Here is an 18,261-nt window from a genome sequence, read left to right on the forward strand (position 1 = left end):
TATTTCAATCATGTGTGAGTACTCTATTTTCTAGGGTTTGGGGATCCATGAATAATTATGAAGGGATGATTGTAATTGTGATTGTTGGTATTGTGATTGATTTCTATTGATTGGTTTATTCTACTATGCAATTATATTTGCACAAGTTTAATTGTTTTAGTTAAGCAATATCAAGTTAAGATTCGAGAGATGCAATTTGATGTTTAGACTTGTGTCAATAGGTGGAATTAGAATTAATACGTAGCGAGAGCCCGTTAATTCTAAGTCTATGATTAGTATCGATTCGAGAGAGCATGCTAGTCTAATTATTCGCTTTATTGATTGTCATGTTTGTTTATCATCCTGGATTGTTATTTGTTGGTGAACCTATGCCCCAGATTCTTTAATTCCTGAATTCTTAATTGTTTGATTATCGTCGTAGTCTTAGCATACAAACCAACTAATTCCTGTTTTCCAATAGTCTAGTTTAGTTGATTAATAGTAGAAAGAACACTGTTTCCCTGTGGATTCGATCCTGACTTCCCTTGCTACCTAGCTAGTGGACTTAGGTTTATTTTTGATAAGGTGATACGACTTTAGCCTGTCAGCAGGGGAGGCAAAAATAATGGTGGAATTTGTAGTAGCTAAGTCTAGGTCGAAGGTGATGCTGAAGTACTCAACATACCAAGAAACTCTCTACAGAAAGAGCAAACAAACAAAAGACGAACCTCTATGAGCCATGAACATCAAATAGACAAATAGACAATCAACTGATCAACATGAAATGATGAGAACCCAAGTTAAGCAAGTCCTAGCATCTGTTTCCCCATACTGCATCCCATGACTCAAGTACTCAACATGGCATAAACCTCTCCATAAACTGTTTCAATTACTCCACAACAAGTTATTTTACCCATTTTTAAGCAATTGACCCATAATAAGCAATTGACCCATTTTTACAAAGTTATTTTCCAACATCTAAGAGTTCACAAACCAAACTAGAGATTTATAATAAGCAATTGACCCATAATAAGTCATTAATTCAACAAAATTAGAAGAGAGAAAAGGTTATTCAAAGAGTTCATAGAGAAAAACTACATTTGAAATAAACAACAAAGTTAGGGTTTGAAAAATTGAAGCATTATATCATGAAAATTAAGAACAAAGGTTACCTGGGGTGGGAAATCGTCGATGGGTGTGCGGCTGACTAGGTGGTCCGGCTGGGTGGAGGCTTGCGCCAACGCGCGCAGCTGGCTGGAAGGACTGTGCGCGGCTGGGCTTGGTGGGACGTGCGCGACTGGGCTTGGTGGGACGTGCGCGGCGGGTTGTTAGGGTGGCGGCGGCGGCGGAATCAACGGTTGGGAGGTGCGTCGTCGCCGGCTGAGAGCTGCGTCGGCCGGTTGGGAGCTGCGTCGTCGTCGCCCAGCCCAAATCGCTGGGTTTTGTGTCTTTTTGTTTTTTTGTTTTTTTGAAATGTACGAATTGATGAGGATTTGAAGTTGGTCGCAGATTGTACCCAAGTTTTTTTTTTCTTTAAAGAATTAACGACCGCTTATATGGTCGGAGATACTAAATAGGCGGTAATTAAAATTTTAAATGAGTTTTGGAAATAGTCGGATTTTTACCAACTGGTCTTTAGTCGGAATACAAGAAAAAGCAGTCGATAAATTACCGACTGCTTTAAAAGTGGTGGGTAAAATTAAAAATTAGCGACCGCTCCATTTTCGGTCGGTAAATTACCGAGTGGTTTATTTCCGGTCGATAATTTTTTTTTACTGACTATTTTTATGGCGGTCGGTAAATGCAGTTGGTAATCAAGCGCTTTCTTGTAGTGTTTGCATGTCTTTTTTTTTTTAGGGAGTTTTGCGTATCTTTAAGTATATAGTAATTGATGGATTGATTGATAGTTATAGTTATTGATCTTGGTAGTTAAAAATGTGCCACAAATATTCTCTCGCAAAGAAGGAACACGTAATATTTTTGGTATTATTTTAAACTAAAGTAGTGTAATTATTGATTGATTGTTCAAAAATGAAATTGTAAAAAATAATATTGCGTAGTACAAAAAATGTATGTTGCTATATTAGTATATTTTGAAAACAAATATAATATAAGGATATTTAATAATATACAATACAAATAAAAAAATTGATAAAAGATATCAATTAATAAGGAATGATTTTCTTTTTTTTAAAAAAGGAATATAATTATTTTTTAAAATATGGTGAAATCTTTTCGGCAAAAAAAAAGGAAAAAATACTAAGGACTCACCGGCACATAACACGTGTCATTTCATAGTAATAGTTACGGAGTAGATAGATAGATTGATGGACAACAGATCCTAAAAAATCAAGTGATTCGATTTTGGATACAATTCAAATAGTAGGGGCCAGGAGTTATTCCGGTTGGGCCAATTTCGGCCAAGTTTAAACCCAGTTTCACTAAGAATCCCAAATCATGCATCCTAATTTCCCAACGCGTGGATGGTGCAGGGGCCTGCACGTAGATCTACGTGCACCTGCACCAAAACGCAAAAACATTAAAAGAAAACGCAAAAAACAAAAAAACGAAAAAGAACATAAAAAACTAAACAGAAAGAACTAGAGTAAACAAAAAGAACATTAACTAAACCTGAAAAGAACACTAATGTCAAAAAACTAAAGAAAATATACAAAAATGAAAATAACATATTATCTCTCTGATAAGTGATAACTATAAAAAGAACAACTACTTTTCAAAAAGAACATCGTGTGAAAAATGCAATAGAAAAACAAAAAAAAACATATTATCGATAATATTATTAAATATTAAAAAACTGTAAAAAAGTTAAAGAACACAAAATAATTAAAAAAAGAGCAACAACTTTTTTACAAAACACAAAGACCAGAATCAAAAGAAAAATAAAATAACAAAAACTAAAAAAAACGACAACAAAAAAAGAAAAAAGAACAGAACACATGAAAAAGAACAGCATTTTCTTTTTCCTTATCAAACAAAAGAACATAATGAAAGGGACGAAAAGAACAACAACTCTATGTTCTTTTATTAGTTGTATTTGTTCTTTTCAAACCAATTAATGTTCTAATTAAAAAGACGAAAACGACGATATTTTGATGCACTTAAAACTAGATCTATATTTTTATTTAAATGTATTTTTGTTTTTATCCCACACATCAGATCTATGTTCTTTTATTAAGTGTTATTTGTTCTATTCAAACGATTTTATGTTCTAATTAAAAAGACAAAACGACGATTTTTTGATGCAATTAAAAATTAATCTATATTTTTTTTAAAAGTATTTTTGTTCTTTTACCACGAATCAGACTATGTTCTTTTTTAAGTGGTATTTGTTCTTTTCAAACCATTATATGTTCTTTTTTAACAATCTATGTACGTTGATATAAAAGAACAAACTATGTTGATTTAAAAGAACAAACTATGTTGATGACACAGTAAAAGTAAAGTTGTGAAAAAGAACATAACAATCTGAAAAGAACATTAGAGAAAAAAACAAGGAAACGTACCTTAAACACTTGATCAACATTTATCAGGAGCATCAACATTGAACTAGTGTTTTTCTTAATTCACTCATATTCAACAAACAAGAAACATTTAGAAGGAATTTTAGAGAGAGAATAAGGAGAAAATGTATTTTTTACTCTTTCATTCACCATCTCACTCTTTCTCTCTCAAAAAATCTCTCTTATGTTGAGAGAATATAAATCCTCTCCTCTCTCTCTCTCTCTAAAATGTATTTCTAAAATGACTAATGGTTATGACTCATAAGTACAATTATTATATATACAGTTGCTGAAAAATAGAAAATGAACAAATAGGAAGTAGAATCAAAGAATTGAAGAACAGAGAAGGAGAAAAGAAAAATTGTTAAAGAGTGCATAATGAGAACCGTGCACGTGTTTTTATTTTGTTCTTTTAACAGCTTATTATAAAAAGAACAAATGAAAAGTTTTAAAGAACAAATATAGAGACCAAAAGAACAAGGCAAGTACTTTGTCCCACAATAACATATGATTCGGAATCATCATTTTCATCATCCAGTTATGAATTATCAAGCACATTATTCATAATATCTGAAAAAATAATAGGTTAATATGTATAAAAACAAGAAAAAGAACGCAATCAAAAGAACAAAGGATAAATAAAAGGTAACAAGAAAAATAACACAATAAAATAAAAAGAACAAGTTATGAAATGCAAATGAAATTGAAAATAATAGAAAAGAAGAACACAATAAAATAAAAGAACAAATTATGAAACGCAAATGGTCTATTTTTCTACTATAATGTTCTTTTAATACAAGCATAATGTAACTGTTCTTTTCATTCGAGCATATGTTCTTTTAATACGTAAAACTAATCTTTTCTGGAAAAAAAACGTAATTACATAATCAAAATCTTCAAAATCAACGATTTCAACGAAATCAGTGTGTTATTACATAATTTGATTCATTAAAATCATCAAATTCATCAAAACACGATTATTACAAAATCAAAATCATCAAAATAGTCAAAATCATCAAAAACACAACTATTACAAAATCAAAATCATCAAAACATGCCATTTGTTATTACAAAATTGAAAAATTACCTCCCAAAATCTGATTATCAACTGTAGAATTCAGATTTGAAGAAGAAGAATCCATTTAATTTGATGTTGAAGTAGAAAAATTAACGAATTTTTGGGAATTTTCATGAATTTCTCTCTCTAAAACCCATTTTAGAAAACCTAGTTTGCACTTTCTCTCTCCTCTTCACAGTTTGAATTCAAAACTTAAAACCCAGAAGAATATATATCGCAAAAATAACACAAATCTAATAAAAGCGCGATAAGCATAACTGAAAAGAACAGAGCCTTTAATGTTCTTTTGTTTAGGGGAATTGTTCTTTTGTTCAAGGGTATTGTTCTTTTTTCTGGGAATTTAATGAAAACGCGCGTTTTGTGTTTAATGTTGGTCGTTTTAATCCCGGTGCACCTAGAGCTACGTGCACACACCTGCACCATCCAACTTGCGCTAATTTCCAATCTTAAACCCCAGCAAAGAAATGTACAAAACCTCAACAAAATTTAGACCCCCAGAAAATGGCAGCAATACTCTCACCTCCTTCTTCTTCAACTTGCAACTGTCAGTTCGTCAGCAGCCCCTCTTCCGTTTCCCGCCAATTCATCAACTGCCAACCTCAGTTCTTCCCTAAAGGTATCATCTTTAATTGTCTGCCCCCTCTTTCTTCCATTTAATTTCTGGATAATTTGCAATTTCTGCTGTTTAAAATTTGGGTAACTTGTTATTTTTGCCACTTTAATTATTGTGTTTTCTATGCAATTTATAATTTTTATTTTCTATTTCTTCTGTAATTAACTAGGTCTGAGGTTGCCATTGTTCAAAAAACACAAATTTGAAGCTGCAATTAAGGCTGTGAATGGAGCAAGGGCATTCAAAACGACGTCGTGGGATGAAAAACCCTCTGAAATACTACCTGATGGTAAAAAGGTTTACTTAGATGAGCAAGATATTGTCACATTTCTTGACCCTCCTAAAGAACTCATTCCTTTGGACCCTTCTTCTTATAATCCTGCTTCATATCTCTGGTAATTTGCATAATTTATTTCTAATTTACTGATTAATGTTGTAAGTGCGATTAGTTGAAGTGTTTATTTTGATGCAACTGATGATTTTAGTTGGATGATATGTTATGTTTGAAGTGTGACTCAAAAGGGAGTGACTGAATTTGATTTTGAAAATAATGGTTTGAATTTATGAATGTTGTTCATTATGAAATTCTTAATAGGCATATGGTAACTCTTTTATGTTTCCTTTTCGTTCAATTTCCTAGGAAGAAAATTTCGGAAATCCCGGATGAAAGACGACATCGATTGCTATACCTTCTGGATCCTAGGTATTATTTGCCTGAATTCAGCCTCTAATTTTGTTGCCACTTTTTGTTTTGGTTGATATCTTTTGATCAGTTGGGTTAGATTCTTCGCGCTTGTGGAAGCATTTTGAGGAGCTATAGTTTAGTATGTTGCATTGTGGATAAATCTAGGTCCATATGTTGTTTCTCTTATGTGTTCCGCCAACTTACATAGGCTCTTGTCCATAAGAATTTGGATTGAATCCTTTGACTAAAATGCAGGCTTATTTCGGCAGCTTGGGAGGTCGCTGGTGGGCGCTACAATGATGCAAAGTTAGCTAAGTTGAACTCTTCTAATTTGGTGGCTGGTGAAAATGATGCCTTGACACTTGAATTCTGGAATTGCCGTAATACTGGAGGTATCTATATGGCTTTAACTGTTTAATGTGTTGGGTAGTTTCCTGTTGAGTAACTTGGGAGAATTTTTTGACTGTTAATTTTTGAACAATGTATAATAGGACCATTGCCAATGGGATTAGTCAAATATTTGCAGAAGGTGAGCTCTCTTATCCGTCTTACTAGTTCGAAACTTTGTGTGTTGTTGAATTCTGATTCCAGGGTTTATGATTCTATTATGCTAGGCTTTATTTCGCAAAGATGGAGGCATTTATGGAAGACTAATGGGTAAGCTTTTGTTACCTTGATTATTCACATTTCCCTTTTACTTGCAAAATTTTAATTTGCCTTCTTAACCGAAGTGAAAACAGTTCAATATGTCTGCTTGAGGCTTGAGCTGCACTTTTCTGTTAAATCTATCCTGTCCTGTGATAACTGAAAACTAATAATTGAGAATATTATAATCATTTACTACTCCCCTCCCCCCCCCTCAAAAAAAAAAAAAAAAAAGAAAAGGAAAAAGACAACAAAAATATGATTTAGAATGGATGACACATTTGTATCAATGCCAATTCTTTTTTCTTTTCAAAATATGGATCGTATATTTAGAAAGTGGAGTAGATAATAGAGACACCAGGTTTCACCATTCCAGTTTTTAATTGCCAGTTTTCTTATTGATTGTAGTCAATAACATACAAGTATACAAGTGTGCCATAAGGCTAGAATCTAGGGCTACAAGTATGGTAACTAACTAAAGATATACGGAGTACTCCACACACACAATGCATCATCATATTGATACTTATGTATTGTTCACAGCCAAATTCATAGCTGTCAGAGTACCCAGTACCCCTGCAACCCTATATGAATTTCTTGTCAGATGCAATGTTATCTTAATTGTCGATAACAATAAGTATAACAAATGCAGGTGTGTCTTTGCTAGCTCGAATGGCAACTTCTTCCAGTCCACTGTATTTTACAGTAAAAGAAGCTCATGAAGTGATGCCTACGGAACAACCTTGTGATTTAGCTTATGAATTCGGGGATGGACTCTTAGATCTTCATGATTATCCAGAAGGTTTTCCAATGCCCGGTGAGATTACTAATTCTCAAATATGCAATAATATTTCACCCATTATATAACTCCAAAATGGAAGAAAGGTGCTGCGCTGCTTTATTTGCATGTCACAGTGTCATGATCATCATACTTTGATAGTTGGACATCTAGTTTTTCTCTATATTGCATTTTCTATCAATCATATTCTTTCCTTCTTTCATCATCATTTCTAAGTTTTGTTGAGTTATGTACATGAGTTAATTCTTTTCATTGAAAGCGGGCTTGCATTTGACCTATTTGCTCTTACCTTCAAAACTTTATGGGTTCAGCGTCACAGTGGCACTGTTTGCTGTATCTTATAGTTCCAGAAACGTCCATTCCATGGGACCGAAAAGTTTACTATGCTTCTACTACTGTAAGGTAAAGGTGCAAATATTTGTTCTCCCTTGAGTGGGAGCCTACTGCCTATTCGAAACTATTGGGGTAATGTTGATGAGTACCATAATGCCTTGAGGATAGCTTATCATAGCTTTTATTAAATCAAGTCACTTTGCCATTTTGCAAAATCCGTTTTTATGCACTTTCCACTCTGGCATTGTATTTGAAATGTTTGCTTTTAACTCCAATTAGAGTTTCCCGAGCACATTCTTAATAAACTCATGGTTTTGGTGTCTAAATAAGTAAAATGGAGCAGAAATGCTGATGTGTCCAATGAACAGTGAACACTCTGCTTGTGGACCCTGATGTACATTGTACAACGCCCTTGAAACTGTGCCTCGGTATTTTTATTAGAGATGGATAGGTCTCTCATTTACTGCTCAATGCATGGTGTTTCTTCTTTGTTTGTCATGTTGGAAAATCAATGCTAAACCAGTGCTTGTTTCCATTTGCAGCAAAACATCCATGGCCTTTCAATGATCAGGTAGTCATATATGTTCGTCATCTTGGGCCTGGGGTTATGGTTGGACAGGCATGGCAAGAGGGCATAGCATTGGAACAAGTACCCAAGAAGTTATGTGGTGAAATCCTAATGGTGAAAGATTATTCCGTGTCTAGTGGAAATGGTAGCTAGATTCAGTATTTTCCCGGGTTTTTCTGATGGCAAAAAGATCACTGCTGCATCAGGAGAACCTTCACCAGTAGAAGCTGCTGTCTTTTTTTTTATCAGATTCTTCATACCCTTGAACGTATTGACTATCTCGGAGTTGACTGAAGATTAGTGATAGTGATGAGTGTTGGGGAATGAAGAGCTTCAATCATGTTTATATTTGTAGAAAACAAAGCCTACTTCTATCCTTGCAAAAAGCAAAGATTGTGTTGTTGTTTGTAGCTTGTAACCCATTGTAGCCATCCAAGAACAAACTTTTATGTATGTTCTTTCTCCAAAGTTTCATGGTATATTATTGACAAAACTCTAATGCTTACTGTATTCGATTACTAAGAACCCAATTTCTTCATTGGCTCCAAAGCTTCTTGGAAGCTTGAACTTGGAGGGTGTTTCTTTCGATGTTAAGTTACATACGATGTGTGAATTTGAATAAGTTGCACGAGTATACCATTCGCCGATTTATACTTCATGAGTCAATTGAGTTATTCGGTCTGATTGGAATTGGGTCTAGTATGGGTTTATGTATGTCACTTTGTATCTTTGTAATGAGTAATTTGTGACTTTTTAATTTTTATTGTTATGAGTAGCCCGTGTTAGGTTGTAAGAGTTAAAAATAAATCACTTTTAATCGTTAAAAACGAGACTAAGTATCAATAATACGACCGATTTCTTGTGTAGGTGGTTTTTTAAATATATTTTTAATTTTTTACAAAGAAAATGGAAAATTTAAGTGATATTTTAAAATATTTTTCCATGGAAAATGGAAAAGGCCCCATATGTTAGTTTCATGGACAGTCCGCAGTGCAGCAAAATCTTGGAGGGTTTTGGGCGTCGTCTTCTTCATTTCTCCCCATCTATGATCTTTCACTCTGCGCTAAATTAACAAAACCCACCTCCTTAAACCAATGTTACAGCGCCTCTGATTCCATATTCCGGCTGCCTTCCACCGATTTTCTCTCTCCACGGTTGCAATTTTAGGGATTAGGGTTTTCCGGATCTTACAATTTGGCACGATACCAAACAATGAGTTTGTTCTTGAAATTGAGGCAGCATTTCCCAACTGGGTTCCTCCCAAAACCCTACATTTCATCTCTAATCTCTTCAAAACCCCTAAATTCTACCTGGGTTTATCGCACTTATGCTCAACCTGCTCTCCAAGAACAAGAATTTGAAGAAGTTGAATTTGATCCCAGAAAACTCCCAGCAGATTACGACCCTTCAAAATTCGATCCAACCTCGCATCGAAGCCCACCAAGTGACAGAGTTTTTAGGCTGGTTGATGAGGTTTCATCTCTCACATTGGTAGAAGCAGCTGAGTTAGGTACAGTTTTGATGAAGAAAATGGGGATGAAAGAAGATGAGGTTCCTATTATTGGGGTGTTGAACCCTGGGGCAGCGGCCGGGCTAGCTCAAATGGCGGCGAATTCACCTGCTGGCGTTGCTCAGGAGGAGAAGAAGGAAGAGAAGACTGTGTTTGAGTTGAAGTTGGAGTCATTTGAGGCGGCTTCAAAGATTAAAGTTATAAAGGAGATAAGGGCAGTTACTGAATACGGGTTGAAGGAAGCTAAGGATTTAGTGGAGAAGACACCTTCGATTTTTAAGAAAGGTGTGCCTAAGGAGGAAGCTGAGCAGATTATTGAGAAGATGAAAGCTGTTGGAGCTAAAGTTATCATGGAATGAGGATGGAATTGTTGTGTTTCATTTGCAAAAGGTAGGCTTTTTGAATTAGATGAGTTTTTTGGGCATTGATTAACTTATGGAGGTTCTGCTATCTTTGTTTACTGCATCTTCATTGAGTAGTAATTGATTGAATTTGAATGCTGTAAGTTTGACTAGAAGGGTAAATTTGACTTATGTACAATGTAGTTGTTTATCTATACCTGATGTTTTCGCCTGGTTTAGGATGTTATAGACAGAGGTTCTGCAAAGTTTGTGTTTCTTTGACAGCCTTTCAATAAGGATCAGGTTTATAGTTGCTTCAACTTTCATAATATGATCAGGTTTCGAATATTTTGATTATGTAAATCATTCGAGTGATGATTGATGTTCGTTGTTTTTCTTTGTTAGTGTTTTTGTCATTTCATTCTTATTGTGTGTTTGTGGCGGTTGTGTGATGTTGGAAATAGTATGACGGTTTTGCTTCACGATTCGTACTTAATACATTGTTCAGTTTATAATTTTACTGTGTAAACTATTGTTCTATTGCTTCTGTCAGTACTACTGAGGGTTTGAAAAGGATATAAGAACACTTTGTTTGGCTTTCAGCTGTGATGTTGAAGGGAGCTTTACATGTTCTATGGTGAAATTTGAATGTTGCAAACATATAATGTTTTTGGTTTGTCGAATGTGTAGATCATTCTTGAGCACCAAAATTTGGTTTCTTGTTGTAAATCTTGCAGCTTTTGAGATACTGATGCTCTATCTGGAGGGCATATCAAACTGTCTTAGAAAGTTTATTGAAATGTTAACATATAAAGGACTTGCATTTATTGATATCATAGCCTAAGAGTTTGGGGCTTGTTTTCTTACCAGGGTAGTGACTAGTGACCTAGCAAGTGTAAACGCTCTGCATGTGTAAGAAATATTTGTATGTTTATCTAAATTTCTATGAAAGTTGGGTAGTTTTGGGGAATTATTAGCATAAATTCATAATACATGCCTTCAGCTATCAGGAACCATTCTCAAAAGTGCTATGAATCAATACTTTAGGGAGAGGGGCTTCTTAGGGAGTATCTTTATAAGTTAGAACAATAGGTAGCTTGGGGAATAAGCAAGGGAGGTAGTTACGGAAGAAGTGCTATATATAGAGAGTGCATTAGAGAAAGGGAAAGACATGTTGAATTGTGGAAAGTGATTAGTAGTCTTTGGGAGAGTGCCATTCCTCTCAAAAGATTGGCTAGGTTGTTATCGATGCATTTCACCTTGATTAGCATCAACACAATCATATTGTTACTTGTTCTTCACTAATCATCCTTCTTCTTCCGTTAATCTCTCGTTATGTCCATATTCTCCATAATCATATTGTTTGGGTCTGTTATCTATGCTAAGTCATAGCAAAGAGCTGCTGGTAGGTAGAAAAATCAAGTGAGCAAGTAGGAAACTTAGGATAAAGAGCCTGACATGGGAGTCCATTAGGTGTGGTTAATTACTTTTTTTGGTTATTCTTCATGCTAACCGATCTTATGTACTTAAAGTATTTGAGTTCCCCTCAAAGTTTATTCTTTTAATTTGAAATTTGTCATAGAATCGTAGTCACTCATGAGTTGCGTCTCAGGTAGCTCCCTCACTAGCTTCTTCCTCAGCGAAGACCATGAAATTGTCCTCCACTTTCTGAATATATTCTTCCTTTTGCCGTCAGTTCCACGTGATTCCAAATTTTTGGATGTAATTTTTCAATCCAATTTGGGTATCTCATTGGGTATGCTGCACTGCTGCTCAAACTATTCTTGCTGGCTCTATGATGGTTGCTCCTTTACATGACCCCTCTTCATACTGCAGGTTCTTGTGTAAATGACTAGTCAATTTCCACCTTAGATTAAGTTATCTGTTTTGAGATCTTGTAAAATACTTGGTTGGTAGAACTTCACTCATGATTACCCAGAATTTTCGCTTTAATGGCCAAATATTTTTCTTGGCCACCTTGACTGCCTGCCCTAAGTAGGAGGCAGGGTCTCCATCTCTGTTTTGAATTCTATGCTGCCATGAATTAAACTCATGCTTACTGTGTATATGTTACAATTTTTTTGCTCGAATTGCTCCAAAGGAAATACTTTCCTTTTTCTTTCTTGGCCACCTTTACTGCTTAACCTCTCTCGTATTGTGTCGGGATTTAAACCTCTTGAGCTTTTCTGAGTTTCTTTGTTTATGAAAGGATCTATGAGGCCTTTCCAATATCCAATGATATTTTTGTACGTATATTTATCTGACATTTTTCATATTTAGTATACTCAAGGCTTTGTTCTCTTCACCTTATTCTTATTGCTTATTAAATTAGATCAGAGAAATTAGATCAGACCAGACCAGACCAGATACTAGAAAAATTAGACTTGATAAGGTGAAGAGTCCACCTGGGGCATGCTATCCTGTTTAATGTTGATACTTACACAAATGATGATTGCAACTTTGCTCTGAGAACATAGATGTATATTGCTTGGGAATTTTTTGGTTGATGTTATGCAGTTGTCTTTTGGTTTAGTGGTCTGGAACACTCTTTACGTCGAATTGCGTTTAGTCGTTGTCCCTGTTCTTGGTTAATCTTTCCTTAAGTCGCTATTATCAGATAAGCAAATGCAGGTTCTTGTATAAGTGAATACAGTAATGTCCACCTAAGTTTAAATTTATGTATTATGAAGGCTTGTAAATATGTTAATAATTGATTGGTACTTGGTAGCACTTACTCATGATAATCCAATCCAGAATTTTTGCTCCAAACCCAGTGATTTTTCTTGTCCACCTCGAGTCCTTGGATCTACACGACCACCCCTTCAATTCTAAATTACAGAAAAGTATAAACTACGTTTTGAATAAGTTCTATAAAACGATAAAAGACTTTCTAAGTGTCTAAGTGTCCGTCTTTCTCGTTCAATTGCTCCATGTGGCTTTGCCAGTTTTGCCGGTGGTTGTGCACTTGTGCCATTGGTGTGTTCAATTCTTTTAAAAGTGATGTTAGCTTTTCATTTCAAGCAGTGGAGTTTTTTTTTTTTTTTTTTTTGAAAAGAAAGATACAATAAAAGGTAGGCTAGTCTTCTAGCAGTGGAGTTGTATGCATTGTGATTATTGATGATAACTTCATCAATTTTTTATTTTAGAAAATATAAAATGAAAACTGAACGTGAGGAAAATACTTCCTCGGTTCACTTCTAATTTCAATATTTTAACTTTCACGCTTGACCATAAATAATTTCAACCCTACTCATCTCTAGTTATAAATGAATAAAATTATAGATTCTTTTTTAAAAATTGGTTTTATGGTTTGAATTGGACTGAAAAGTCTAAAATTGAATAAACCAAACTTTCAAATTTTCTAACCCTACTCAAATAATAAGCCTAAGAAATAAAGCACAAATAAACTGAAAAACGCTAAGTGCCTCTTTTTAGTCCCTTATTTCACATTCTCCTCTCATTTCACAAAAAAATCTAGCCCTAACTGTTGAGGACCGACGCCTCTCTGGGCTCTGGCTCTCCTCTCACTCTCTGAGTCTCCTCGAGTCCTCTATGTCTTTTCTGAGTCTATGTTACTCTTCTTGGCTTCATCTCACTGCTCGTATGCTTTTCTATTTGCTCGCCGGTTTTAATTTTTATGCCTAGATTAAGCCAATACTGGCCCTTAATATTCTTTTATGAAGACGGTGACCAAAAATTAGCTTAAATAGATAGAAAAGTATAACAAGGGCCCGAAATTGGCTAAAAACATATAGGCCCAAAAATATGCCCAAATGAAAGACCCATAAAATTTTGTTTTTATGGCTTTGATTTAACTGAAAATTTAAAATCTGGTTTGATTTAATTTGGATTCGGTTTCAAGAAATAAAAATCGAATTAGTTCGATTTGAATTCGATTTAGGCCTCAATCCAAACCGAAAACTGAACTTTCACCCCTAATATCAAGTTATCAACTACTTCTCAAACAGTCAAATAAAAGACTTGCTGCTTAAAACCTGCACTCGTAAAACGGAATACGGGGATATTCTCTTTCAATATCGTCATCATCCAACACTGGTCGATTCGTTCCCAATCTCCCATCACATCCGAAATTTAAGTTCCAATAGAAAATCACAAGAACACAAAACCATTGCTCAACCAGTCAACCTTAAGGCTAGCTTAATCATTTGATCCTTAGAACAATAGAACCCAATTTCCCCAATCCTCATCCTCAATTTCTGCAGAAAATGATTCTGCAAACTCAATCTCTCTCTTCCCACATCATCCCTTCAAATTTCCTCCCTACCCAGAAACCCAAATCCTCAAAACCCTCTAGTTTTCTCTCTCCCAAACCAAACCCATTTCGCAAATTCCCCTTAAAATGCTCCTCCATATCAGTAGCTTCGGACCCCACAACAACAACAACCCAGATGAAACCCTATCCAGCTGAGGTTTCGAGGACTATAATGGAGTTATCTTCATCTGGGACTCTTTCTACTTTGACCCATGATGGCTGGCCTCTTGGGATTGGTGTTCGTTTTACTGTTGATTCTGATGGCACGCCTATTTTAGGATTGAATCTCTCTAATCGACACTTTTCCATTGATAAAAGGTCTACTCTTCATGTTCAGGTTTGTGTTTAATTTTTAAGATTTTTGGTGTTTCGTAGTTCTTGTTTGAGCTTTGAATTGTGGGTCATTTCTTCGTGTGTGTGTTTTTATATAATTTCAGTACATTTAGTTGAGTATAAAGACAGTCACAAAGGGTAGTGATGTATAAATTTTGAGATAACTATTGGTTCAATTCAGATTGGCTAAGTCACAATTGTGGTTCTATTTATCCAAATGTTCATCTTAGTAATTGTTTTGTGAAATTTGATTTTAGAATGTAGAATTGCATAATTAACAACCTGAGTTGAGGCGGGTGTTCGTTGTTTGTGTTACACTTATCATGGTTGATTGGGGGAAGTCATCTATAATCATAGGAGGTAGTTGGAGTTGACAAGTTTACATTAGGTTAAATTGAGGATTGGAATTTGGAAGCACTGATGTGTCCTGCTGATTGACTTGCAAATGACGGAAGCCATTAGTTTCCAGTGGTGCCGGGACTCTATGATGTGGTTATTTATTACTCTTGTTGTTGTTTGCTTGGTAATGGGAGGATGATGAGTGTTTGTACATCTGCATACAGCTGCAGCAATGTGGAGTGAGGACTCCGCAGTGTACCATACAAGGTAGTCTAGATAAACCTGAAGACGAAGTGACTCTGAAGGTAGCTTTCCTTTTTTTTTAAACCACTTCCATTTCAGTGTTAAATGGAAAGAGGCATCAAAACCCTGATTATACTGAGCTTTTAACTTGTTAAGTTTGATCTTGCAGAAGCTTCATTCAGTGTGGAACAATAGGTTTGGGGAAGAAATCAATGACAACCTCTTGTATGTTGTTTCTGTGGACCGCGTACTGCAATTAGAAGATTTTCAGGAGGTGTGGTGGGTCATTCTACTGTTGTTTATATCTTTTTTATCTCAATTTCCTTGTTTCGGTGACAATTGTATTGAATAAGAGTGTTTGCTGAAAACTCAAAAGTTTAATAGGGTAAGTTTCATGTAATAGGACTATAGGATTAACAAATAAATTGTTCACATGCATATCCTTTTTTTCCCCTCATAATGTTAGCACTTTACAGGATGGTGTATGGGTGTCATCTTCAGATTATAAAAATGCATGCCCAGATCCTCTAAGAGATATCGCAGAAAAGATTGTGAGTGATATCAATGCAAACAACATGGAGGATGTACTTCGCTTTTGCAACATTTATGCAGATTTGCAATTTCAGGTATGTACCAATTAGGCAATACATTAGGATTGTCATGATCGTACTCTGTTTCCATTTGCTGAGTCCTTGATAGAATCTAATAATTCACATTGCAGCATTTTCTTTCATGTGAAATGAACACCCCCTAAAAAAAAGAATGGAGTGATGTTCCTTGTAAGTTGCAAAATGTGTCCTTTATGGCTATCATCCAGCTTTACAGAACTCATACATTATCTACCCGAACAAGTACCCTGTTTGGCAATTAACCGTAATAATAAAAAGATCCCCCCTGTGGTAGTCAAATTTCGCCACCTCATAAAGCTTCTTTCTTGTCAAAGAGGTGGGATGACAATCATGACATACAGGAATTACCTACTCAAGTGTCAAGGTTCAAAGTTCAAACTTCTCAGTGGAGTTACTGTTGTTCTTCTTTGATTAGTACATTTATATGCACATAGTTGAAAAGGCATTTCGTGCTATGGACTTTGGTGGATTAGTTATTTGATACTTAGGGTGTATATTATGTCTATGGTTGCCAAGCCAGATTTATAAGGTTATTTTAGTACTTAATTATCACGGCCCTGGTATTTAAGATGTGAGAAGTTTTCAAGGGAAATCAAGTACAATAGTACATTTTCTGCCTGTTACTGGGGCATAAGGCTGTTAGAAATTTGTAATTTTATCTGTACAATCGCAAGGGGATTGTTTCTGTTGACCTTTGGATGTAAAACCCAACTACTTGATACTAATTGTCTAATATCTTTGTGAATTGTGCTTTAAAGTACATGAGTAATGAGTTCTACAGCCTATAACAAAACTGTCCCTACAATAAAACTTGTTATACTGTACTGGAGCACTGCTAAGTCTGAGTATCTTGTATGAGATCTTGAAAGGTTGCAGCTGTCCTTGAATCTTAATCATATGCCTCACATGAGGCTTCTACCTAGCAGGGACAGGTTTTTTTCATTAGTCCCTTGATATATAGTCCTCATTAGCCCAGATAATTCCCTTTCCAAGAGTTTATGAATCTGATGGTCAGTTTGCAACTGTTATCTTCGCAATGGTGATTTAGTTTGTGTTGAGAGGATTGTGTTCTGTCTGATGGGATCCTCCTCAGGTTTTACTTTTGGCACTTTGTACAAAGTGAAAGGGGACTGAGCACTGTGGTGAGAGGTCTCTGAGATACAATTTTTTTGTAGGAATAGTCCGAATAGATACTCTGTAATAGACTATAGAGCATCGTGATCAATCTCAAGGAATCTATGTGGGTAATAGGGGAGATGCCTATCTTATAATCATGCTTAATTCTTAATTAGTTTGGCCAACAAAATTAGTTTTCTTCCACCCAAATTTAATTGTTTTTGTTGACAGCTGTCCTGCTTGTTTTTGTTTGACACCCACACGGCCACACTGATTTCGAGACCCCTGCCACTGTCACTCTAGCGGTCTGTCTTTGTTGAGGTTTGTGGGGGTGCTTATGTAAAAAAGATAAGAGGTATATCAGCATCAGCTGATATTTCTGTAAATAATATGGATATACAAAGTATCAGATTTTGTATTTGTTGCTTTAGTTCTCATTATTTCTCCTTACCTACTCTTTGGTTTTCCTAAAATCCCCACTCTTGGTTCGAGTTGCAGCGAATAGGTTTAGATAGGTAATGATTACTTATTAGTGAAAGAATATCTTACATTATAGTTAATGGTTGTTGGTGCAGGTATCAGAGGCAAAAATAGTGTGGGTTGATCGGTTGGGTTTCGACATGCGTCTCTATTCACCTCCTAATGGTACGTACGAGATACGGATCCCATTCCCGAGGGAAGTGACAGACGAGAAGGGTGTGAAATCAACATTCAACGGGATGTCTCAAATCGCTTGGGAAGTGGAGAAGAATTACCATCCTCCTGATTTTAAGAGAGTTAAACAAGTAAAGAGGCTTGCAGTATCAAGACTATAGAACATGATGGATTTTCATTTGCCAGAGGCATACGGCGGCATTTTTTTGAAGTGGAATGCAAAGTTGCAAACCAATTCTTGGCTTTTGTTTCGAGTTCACTTCTTTGAAAGTGATGAGACATTATGTAGCAAAATCTCTTTCAAATTGGTGGTTGTGGATTGTAATTGTATCATTCATTTTTTGATATAAATTTTGCATTTTGTGTATAGGTAAAAGTGGATGGAATGAGCATTATATATTCGCTTTCACTACATCAAGCTTTCATTGTCAATGCTTATTTTCTAAATTGTACAGGCTACAAATTCATACTTGTATCTAAATTCATGGAAAATGTAATCAGTAAAAAATTGAGTTAAAATTAACAAAAATAAGTCATCTTCTTCCAATTTAGTTCACTCAATACTACTTCAAACAAAATCAATATGACAATTTCGGGGAGTG

The 18,261-nt window shown here is 35.3% G+C and overlaps 3 protein-coding genes across 3 annotated transcripts; all 3 read left to right on the top strand.

The window, feature by feature from the left end:
- The first annotated feature begins 2,428 nt into the window (after positions 1-2,428).
- LOC110785547 (uncharacterized) lies at positions 2,429-8,731 on the top strand. Its single transcript, XM_021989998.2, has 9 exons — positions 2,429-2,443; positions 5,012-5,194; positions 5,361-5,586; positions 5,832-5,894; positions 6,132-6,268; positions 6,368-6,405; positions 6,491-6,533; positions 7,174-7,338; positions 8,196-8,731. Exons 2-9 carry the CDS (start codon positions 5,080-5,082, stop codon positions 8,372-8,374), a joined length of 966 nt encoding a protein of 321 aa, XP_021845690.2. The 5' UTR covers positions 2,429-2,443; positions 5,012-5,079; the 3' UTR covers positions 8,375-8,731.
- A 444-nt stretch (positions 8,732-9,175) lies between these two features.
- Positions 9,176-10,476, top strand: LOC110785548 (uncharacterized). The gene has a single exon (XM_056829186.1). The coding sequence runs from the start codon at positions 9,434-9,436 to the stop codon at positions 10,088-10,090; it is 657 nt and encodes a 218-aa protein (XP_056685164.1). The 5' UTR covers positions 9,176-9,433; the 3' UTR covers positions 10,091-10,476.
- A 3,571-nt stretch (positions 10,477-14,047) lies between these two features.
- LOC110779743 (glutamyl-tRNA reductase-binding protein, chloroplastic) lies at positions 14,048-18,071 on the top strand. Its single transcript, XM_021984227.2, has 5 exons — positions 14,048-14,682; positions 15,242-15,322; positions 15,430-15,534; positions 15,737-15,886; positions 17,581-18,071. The coding sequence occupies exons 1-5, from the start codon at positions 14,299-14,301 to the stop codon at positions 17,818-17,820; spliced, it is 960 nt and encodes a 319-aa protein (XP_021839919.1). The 5' UTR covers positions 14,048-14,298; the 3' UTR covers positions 17,821-18,071.
- The last annotated feature ends 190 nt before the right edge of the window (positions 18,072-18,261 follow it).

The sequence above is a fragment of the Spinacia oleracea genome, chromosome 1 (assembly GCF_020520425.1).
Source record: "Spinacia oleracea cultivar Varoflay chromosome 1, BTI_SOV_V1, whole genome shotgun sequence".
Lineage (NCBI taxonomy): Eukaryota > Viridiplantae > Streptophyta > Magnoliopsida > Caryophyllales > Amaranthaceae > Spinacia > Spinacia oleracea.

Excerpts from the sequence above, each read along its gene's own strand:
- LOC110785547 (XM_021989998.2), top strand. The coding sequence starts at position 5,080 with ATGGCAGCAATACTCTCACCTCCTTCTTCTTCAACTTGCAACTGTCAG. Across the intron at positions 6,269-6,367 it reads GAATTGCCGTAATACTGGAG|GACCATTGCCAATGGGATTA; the intron begins GTATCTATATGG and ends AATGTATAATAG. Across the intron at positions 6,534-7,173 it reads CATTTATGGAAGACTAATGG|GTGTGTCTTTGCTAGCTCGA; the intron begins GTAAGCTTTTGT and ends TAACAAATGCAG.
- LOC110785548 (XM_056829186.1), top strand. The coding sequence starts at position 9,434 with ATGAGTTTGTTCTTGAAATTGAGGCAGCATTTCCCAACTGGGTTCCTC.
- LOC110779743 (XM_021984227.2), top strand. The coding sequence starts at position 14,299 with ATGATTCTGCAAACTCAATCTCTCTCTTCCCACATCATCCCTTCAAAT. Across the intron at positions 15,323-15,429 it reads AAGACGAAGTGACTCTGAAG|AAGCTTCATTCAGTGTGGAA; the intron begins GTAGCTTTCCTT and ends TTGATCTTGCAG. Across the intron at positions 15,535-15,736 it reads AATTAGAAGATTTTCAGGAG|GATGGTGTATGGGTGTCATC; the intron begins GTGTGGTGGGTC and ends AGCACTTTACAG.